Source organism: Centruroides sculpturatus, unplaced genomic scaffold (assembly GCF_000671375.1).
Source record: "Centruroides sculpturatus isolate CEXI.00-Female unplaced genomic scaffold, Cexi_2.0 scaffold38, whole genome shotgun sequence".
Classification (NCBI taxonomy): Eukaryota; Metazoa; Arthropoda; class Arachnida; order Scorpiones; family Buthidae; genus Centruroides; species Centruroides sculpturatus.
Window position 1 is genome coordinate 1,054,397 of NW_019384306.1, and position 9,439 is coordinate 1,063,835.

General features: G+C 32.3%; 1 protein-coding gene across 1 annotated transcript in view; it reads right to left on the bottom strand.

The window, feature by feature from the left end:
• Positions 1–8,080, bottom strand: part of LOC111619035 (structural maintenance of chromosomes flexible hinge domain-containing protein 1-like) — a 260,024-nt gene extending 251,944 nt beyond the window's left edge. The window contains exon 1 of the mRNA XM_023360677.1: positions 7,640–8,080. Coding sequence (XP_023216445.1) covers positions 7,640–7,840 — 201 coding nt within the window. The 5' untranslated portion in view covers positions 7,841–8,080. The remainder of the gene's footprint in view (positions 1–7,639) is intronic.
• Positions 8,081–9,439: the final 1,359 nt, after the last annotated feature.

The window sequence follows — 9,439 nt, forward strand, 5'->3', positions numbered from 1 at the left end:
AAAAAAGGTAAACTAAAATTTCGAAGGATCGAACCGCCGCCAATTAGCTCTAGTGCTTAGCATCTTATTCACTTGACTATCACCACTGTTGGACATGAAATTTCCAAAAACTTATGAGCTAAACATAAAATATTCAGAGCCCATTTTTTGGAAATGCTTGAAAAATGGGTCCTATTATTTGGACGACGAGTTGTTTATGTTTAAGGCTACCTGCTCACCAAGTTTCATTTGAATCAGAGACCCAAACATCTGGCCCTCTCCTCGTAAGTGACAGTTTAACATGTTACTTTTGATTTCAATTATACTAGTGCTAACGTGGGTTTTCTTTTTCACTAGACTTATTATACCATCAGTAAAAAGGAGGCCAAAGTTTGAAATAAAAAATTTTTCTAAAGCTTGTCCTCCTTTTTACTGATGATATAATAAGTCTAGCAAAAAAGAAAAGTCACCTTAGTGGTTGTATAATTGAACACAACACTAGACAAGAAGCGTATCACACAATTTAATGTTACTTTTGCTTACCAAACTGATAAGGCTATCAGCACCTACATTAATTAGTCAGTAAAACTGGTGGCAATAAATAATTTAAAGTGGCAAAAAAAATTAAAAACTAGCAAAATGGTGGCAATATTTTTAAATTTTCAACACAACCCCTGCCTACCATGATCTGACTTAGCTATCCCCACCAATACATTTTGTCTGTTCCAAATGTTGCCATCTGTCCGATTTTTGCACTATGTCTGGGTTTCCGAGCAAAGGCCAAAAATGTCCGAGTTTTAAAATACTTTAACAAATTATCAATAATTAATTATTTTTTAATGATAGGTGATTTTATAACCAACAAACAAATAACCCAATAATTTCATTAGCAAGTCTTTTATAATAACATTTCAGATTAGGGGATCCAGAAACCAAATCCTGAGGACAGCCTTTATTTAGGAAGCAAGTTTTTTTTAACAAAACCCAATTTAAGCTCAGCTGTTCTGTCTTTTAAGAAATCATTGAGCAAGTATAAAATATTTTATGGTACTTTGGTATCTCTGAAAAGTTTTATAATTGAAGACCACCACATATCAAATGTATCTTTGATATATAGAAATATTGACAGATACATCAATCTCTTCTTTCCTTGCTGTAAAATATTACATAATTTAACAAGGGCATCCTCTGCAAAATGCTGGGGCATGAAACCATATCGGTCATTGCTCAAAAACTGTTGATGTGGTGAAAGTTACTTTAAATAAAAAAATATATACAGTCAACCCCCCTATAACACGGTAGATACATTCCAGTTTTTATGAATCCATTTTCTACGAGTCCAGCCAATCACAGTCCGGCATGTATGCAGTTTACAGACTATGGCTGTTTGAAAGGTTTTCTTCCATAAAATTAATCAATTCTAGACTAATTTGACTCAACATTTCCAAAATACATATAATTTTTTTGGGAATAATCCATATAAACTATGCTATAAACAAAAAATTGTAGGATTACTTACCGAGCGTGCACCGTTTGACTATGCCATTGCTTAAGCTTGTTTTCGTCATGGAGCTTTCCATCGAATGGCGCTCGCATGCTTTCTGATAAATTATTTTTTTTTTTGCAAAAAATTTGCTGAACTTTGGAGACATCATTAATATAAATATAATCTTTATGGACGTTAAATAATAAATGGTTTTTAGTAGATCTGCTGCTTGTTTAAACTCAACGGTTTGTACAATATCTGCTATTGGTCTAGATTCAACCAATCCTGTCGCAACACGAGTCGGCAATGACGTTTTACCGAATTATACGAGTTTTTTTTAGCATGTTTGTACGAATACTGTTGCAATTTTTTCGCCGTGATATAGGAATCCGAACTATAGGAACCAGTGTTATAGGGGGGTCCTACTGTACAGTATATAGGAAATGTCAACTCACAACACTACTACTATTTGATGGAACACATTATGTTCATAACTTAGGATACTACTTGTTCTTGTTCATTCTTTTCTTTTTTTATTTTGATTAAGCATTATCACATTTACTACTGGTTTTCATATTACATGCAAAAAGCTGCTATATTGGTGTGGCAGTTCCTTGCACAATACATGTTGCTAGAGGTCTTGGGCTATTGCAACAGTTCCCAAAGTGTTCGCTGCAGTACCTAGGGAGCCACAGCTTCCTCACAGTAGCACCACAAAATAATATGAAATTTTCATATTTTTACTTCCACTTTCAATTCAATGTGATACGATGTGACATCTAGAAGACTTAACCATATCCAGTTGTGCATGTTTATAGCACAATCTTATAAGTTTTTATGTGGCATAATATACATAGTACAGTAGAATATCATTATAATGGAGTAAAAACAATGAGTTCCTCAGAATAACTGATTTGTTCCCAGGTGCAATGAATACAAATAAGAAAAACAGACTGAAGCCAAAAATATTAAAGAATACACCAAAGTGTAGAAAAATTTTTAATTATAACTAAATTTTTTTCACTTGTCAAGTTCTCTTCAGATAAACATGAATGTATATTATGGAAAATAAATTACAATCATTTATAAAAATGAATGTTTGATGTAATAAAACTTCCAAACAAAACATGGTTTGTAAAATTTTTTATAAACAGGTGTTTTAATAGTAAAACAGAATGTTTGTCACTTAAATTTTTAAATGTGAGTTAATATAATAGATCTTAAATGAAAAGAAATAAAGAGGAAAAAATATTTTTAAATAACATATTTAAAAAATATATAAAATATATTTTTTAAATGTTATTTAATTGAAGTAGAATTCTGAAATGTTTGTTTTATGCAATCAATACTTTATCTTTTATAATTGATATTTTGAAATCAGGTTATCCAAAACATTTTAATTAAAACTTACTTAAAATTATGTAATACTACTATCTTACTTTTAGTTATAAAAAATAAATTATAAATTGTCAATTATAGCTAATTGAATAAATTAATAAAAATAATTTACTTATATTATTTAATGCGTAACAGAAAAATATGTTAATAAATGACACTTATTAACATATTTTTCTATAAACTATAAGTAATAAAACTTAGTTGTATATTTTTTCAAAAACAAATTTGGATGAAATTATTTTATTAGAAACAAAATATTTTAACTCTGAACAAAATTATTAAGAATTATCTTTGCAACCAATTTACATATTTCTGTTCTGGATTATGAGGAGCGTTTTTGCATAATATATATAAAAAACAAAGATAAGTCAGTATAGATAAATTATTAAGATACTTTTATTTACATTTGAATTACCAAATTTTAGAGCAATTACAATGATCCTAGCAATAGTCTTCATTTTCCCAGCAACCTATTCTAAAGAATGCTTCCAAATTTTGCATCTAAAGTGGTATACTTTAATTATAGACAATGTGTATATATGTATATGTGTATAATATATATAAGTATAATATTCATATTTTGAAATCACTTCTCATAAAAAATGAAAAAAAAAAAACAGCTAAAAATTTTTTAAATTAAATAATAATATTAAAAAATTATTACATTGGTATCTGCTATCATTTTACATCAAAAATATAACTTCTTCATGCACATGCGTATAATAAATAAATAAAACCTACTTACTCGAGCCACTAACCCAGGGGTGACCAACAGTTTTTGCCCCCGGGCCGAATTGGAAAGAAAACTTTTTCCAAAGGCCGAACCAGAGGTTGTCCTAGGAAGATTTTGAGGTGGTGTGAGATCTCATTGTGGTGTCATCCCATAGAGACTGAATTGTAGATTGAGATTACAGATACATTTTTCACATTATCATGCTTTATCAACATTCTATGCTGTACTTATGAGATTTGTAATGTAGGGTTAACTCTAAACGCACAGTGAGTTGTTGACCTTTTTTTTTGTCAGGATTTTTCATTGAGCTATTTGGACTTGAGTAGCTAATATTGAAAGATTAATTGCAGGCCATATAAATTCATTAGACAGGCCATATGTTGGCCATGCCTGCTGTAACCAGTGTGAAGAAATACAAAAGTAAACAACTTTGAAAAAACAAATGTTTTCCGAACACCTTCCGTGTCCTTCCTCAGGTAAAATGGCTGGATTCCTTATTCTAAAACACCATTACACAATTTTAAAAAGAACAAAATCAAATGATAATTCAATTGTGCAATGTCCACTGCACATGCATTGTATCTGTCGTGTCCCCATCATTCAGAATCGCATTTACTCTTCTCATACGTATATGATGCACTATTTTTACTATGACTGTTACATGTCCTTGTGCATCCTCCTAAACCAACTAAATCTTTAGTAATCATTATATAATAAGGCTTGCTAAGCTATCAAAAGAGCCATTTCTTCTCTGGAGTTAATGAACGTAGATGTAGTATGTGCCTTATATATTTCTATCACTTCTAGCCATTATAGGTGTTCCATGTGTGTTGTTTTGACTATTAATGATGCACCTGCAAAGTCTATATTGATGCCCGGTTCTGACACATAAATTGCAAGTGACGTGGTGGCTCTGTTGTACTGTGTATCTGCTTTGTGTTCCTTAATTCTGGTCCCCATCGAGAGTTTCGTTGATCCTATGTAGATCAAATCCCTACTGAATCTCACATCTCTCACCAGGATTCAGTATATGCCTGGCAATTTACTCGGGTCAGATGGGTCCTTTCCATTATGCAACTGTCAAATACAGTTGGGTTCTCCTGTATGCAATGTTGATCTTACATTTTTTGGCAATAGATGCGTAAATGGATCTCAAGGCCAGGTTGTATGTAATCAGTATTCTTTCTACATCTATATCTTGGTTGCCACCACGTGCCCTCAACTGTGTGTTGAGGTTCATTAGTGTTCTTTTGTAGCGGTCCGAGATTTTTGGAATAAGATTGTGGTAGTCGTGAATATTAGCAATCCTCTCAATGTGGTTTAACTCATTATCAAGTGCCTCTCAAGTGGATGAATGAGTGTATGCTCTTCTTACCAACAATCTAAAAGCGGCTACTTTATATTGAAATGGGTCACATGAGTCACTCGGAATGAGGTTTGCAGATCTGTTTATGATATACTGTGATATGGATGTTGGGTGTCCCGATTTTAATATCAATATCCAAGAAATGAACATTAGAGTAGCTGTGTTGATCTACTTCGAATGACAGACCATAGGGATTATCATTCATCTCTTCCACATATCTTGCTAAGTTCAGTGTTGTTTTCCATATAATATTGATATCATCATCATCCACATATCATCCATAAAGCACGATGTCATTCATGAATCCCAGTAAGGTCCTGGCTTCTAGCTGTCTCACTACCAACTCACACAAGTCTCCAAACTGCCCATTGGGTCATCCCTCGATTGCGTATATGTTCGTCTGTTGAATTGGAACACTGAACCATAACAAACCAGGTGAGCTAATTCCAGCATGTTTTGATGTAGAAATGTGTCATTCACTCTCATAAATAGCAGGTCCCTAAGTGCACAAAAACACGGTGGAATCTTAATAGACAGATATAATGATGGATCAAAGTAGGCTTTATTTATTTATTATACACTTAATAGCATCAATCCCCTCATAAACAAACCACCGTGCAAAATTTCAGAAATTTTCAACAAAAAGTACGAGTTAATAATCTTCAAAGAGGGTGAACAAAATTGTGCCCCCCCCATACAAACATCCACACATACAGAAAACCCCCAAATTTTTTTGCATTTTGACATTTCAAGGTGTATTGAATCCAAACTGTAAAATTTTCAGGAGTCATTTTTGACTGATCACCATACTTTCCCTCGTTATATATAACAGCTAGAAAAGTAAAAGTTCAAATGCACATAGCTTCCAATTAGTGCATTCTTTGAAAAAATCTTTTAGGCAAAGTGTTTTTCTTTTTATGAAGAATCATAATTTGCAATGAAAAATAGGAGTTTCCATTTAAGAAAATGAAGTTGACTGTGTTTTTCACTGATTGTAGCACTATGATGAAATTATAATCTCATCTTGTGGCCCACTTGAAGTCTAACATTTTTGGTTTGATGATTTTTTCATAGAATGTGTATATTTTTCAAGTTCTTTCAGTGGATTGATTAAAATGGACCACTTAGTATATAATATTGATTCAGATCACTATTTTCTTCTTTAGGCACATTTTTACACATACAAATGTAGATAAAGAATACAATAAGAATGACATCATTCAGTAGACATTAATTCATAAATAAAAGTTCTCCAAAGTATTTTGTTCCTGTCATTTGCAGGTGATAAGATAAATAACTGATCAAAAGCAACTTAATTGAGACAAATTTATCAAATAAATATTTTATCATATGCTAAGTAAATTTATTTTTATACTTTCAATGATTAAATCTAACAAATAGTTTGAGGTTATATATCTCAAACTATTTGAGGTATATAACCTGAGTTTGAGTTTTGACAGCCAAGCTGTTAAGATGTCAGTCTACCACTGTGGAGACCCGATAACAAATCCAGATGGGTCAAAAACCCAGGAATTTCTCAAGGGGTGGTCTGTTCTGGATATGTCAGACATGTCTCTCACCACCCAGCCAAGCCATTATGCACTTGGCCTAAACTCATGCCCGGCTGGAAAAAAAAGATCCTTGTGAGATGGAAAGAATAAATGAATAAATAAACAAACAATTAAGGCCAAACAATCTAATTTATTTACATTAATACCATATTTTTAATACAGAATTTGTTAAATATAAATATCAGGGTTCATTTAATATATTAAAATGTTCTGAAAACTGCCCAAAATGAACATAATAGAAAATCTTTAATCTTTAAACAATTATCAAAAGAGAATCGACAAGTAAAGCTAATATGTCAAATGTCAAACTTATCAATGCTACTTTAGACACACATAGATCAATAAAATTTATATGAATAATAAAAACAAAACCTGACCAAGCTCTATGGCACGTCAAAGCACGCCCTCTTCGCAACTGCTAATCAGTCCATTTCTTTAAAAGTAATTGCTGTCCCCCTCCTAAATGCTTTAAACATTTCAAGTTGTTCAAGATATTCAGGTTGACAGGGTCATCACAATGTTGTAGTAATCGGTCTTTGTCAAATTTGACCCAGACATCGTTATCACTGACAAAAGCAGCCAATGCGATAGTGGATAGACCTTTCCGAATCATAGATATGATCCTCATTTTTAGACCCCATGCCATAGCTCCAATATATTGGTCAGGTTTCGCTTTTATTTTTCTGGCTATATTTTGTTAAGCATGTAATTGCATCCAGAGATCATTTAAATAAGATAAATTTTTGCTTTGCATTATAAAGTATATGTCTGTTGTACAAGCTTGATTCAATTAATTTGCTCTATTATGTAATTCTGTTATGTGACATGTAATAAATGTTCAAATATTCATGTAAACATTACAAACATTTATGTTAAATACTTTAAATGTTGGATGGATTGAAAATTAGCAAAATTTTTTGAAAAATTCTTCATATAAATATTGAATTTTTACACTTTTTTGATCAATGCCTTCTGAATAAATATATTTGTTTTTAAAACATTGTACACATTTCTCATGTTCATAATTCTTAAGCCTATCTTATTGGATAACTATGATTTACATCAAGCTTGTAATCCTTCCAATCTTATCCATCATTATAAATTACCTTTTCCAACTTCTGTTTAAACTCTGAAAACGTCTTGACTTCATTTACATCTATAAATTTCTCGGCAACATCACCTATCCGCCGATCATAAACAATCACTTCTTGTAATCCTGTCGCCATATTTCGAACACTCCGCTTATTACGACCTCTAACGTAGAAACTTGTAATACTTTTTAACTTCAACGTAGAATAAATTATCATAAAATATATTACTATATGACCTTTAAGTGTGATGTGTACCAGTGTTCATCTAACACTTTTTAACTTGATAGTGTTTTCGTACGTGTTAACAAGTAATAAAGTTTTCCAAAACGAATGAAAATCGCCGATTAATTAATATTCACTGACATAAGCAGTCAATCGTGCATTCTTTCCTACTATTAATTAAGTAGGATAAATATGAATTTATATAAACTGCAATTCTAGAGGCTTTAATTGAGGAGTAGGCAATTTGGTATAAATTAAGAAATAATAAACTATCTTTTAAATTTTAAGAATTTCAAGCATTTCTTCTTAAATTCATAGAATTTCAATATTTGAATTATTTTTCTTTAAATTTTTGTTGAATATCGGTGATTCTATCGGTGCTATAATCAAAATGACAAAGTAAATCTTACATATAATTACTCAAAAGATCTATTCGTTTCGTCCAGAAATTGTACGCTTTAACGTCAACTTGACGTCATCTCTTCGGTTTAACAATAAACAAGTTTAAAAAATGACGTCTGTGTGATGTAAAAGTGTACACTTTCTGGGCGAAATGAACAGGCCTAAAATAAGGGGTGTCCATTAAGTACGTATTCTGTTTGAGAACGAGGTCGAGGCGTTGTCTACGTTGAATATTTTTAATGGTATTACAGTCCGCGCAGCGAAAGAGCGGACATGAGTCATTCTGAGCGGGAAGTGTCTATGTCAGATGAAAGAGCTGGAAGGAGACACGTAGGAATTGACATATGTATCACAGTAATAAAATTTGTAGAAAAAGTAAAACTCTTCCCTTCACTAGTTCAGGCTGATTCATGTCTACTCTTTCGCTGCACGGACTATAGTAGCGTACGAATTTGTACGAATTCTTATAAGCCTACTTATTAGACTGCGTACGCACTAGGCGTTAGTAGAACTTGGTTCTTTTAGGCTGTGTTTTTAAAGCGTTTTTAAACGCTCTTTTAAACACTAGGCGTTTTTAAACGCGCGTTAGCTCGGCGTTGGACGAGCGTTTTTGGAGCGTACGCACTGACTCAGTTTGGAAATGGACGTAAAAGTAATTGCTTGTGTGCGCCTCCATCGTCGCTACAAAAGACGATGGCAGAGGCAAAGAGAATTTTGGGTGCACCCAATATTACGAGATAGACTGACAGATGGAATGTTTGCGATGTTGTATCCAAAACTAAGACAAAACGAACCCAAGTTTTTTAATTATTTTAAAATATCTATAAAATCATTTGACGATGATTGGTCTCTTTTAGATTTCATCAATAAATAGATCAGTATCGAAATGATTGTTCTCCATTTCAGCACATATATCTCAAAGCGCTCGGCTGACGCACAGTGGGGCCAAATCCCAAAAAGCTGGCCAAAAGTCAAAAGCGTTATTAATTTGGCTGAAAGTCAGTACTCGAGGGTTTTCGGGATCGCTAATTACGAATACGAAGTCAAAATTTGAAATAAAAACGAAACGATGGATTTAACACGAACCACTTTTGTAGGAAAACTACAAAATAAATCTATATATTGTTTAATACGATAAAACATACAATCAGTTGATTAAAAGTTCATGCATCGTCATCCAAAGAATAATTT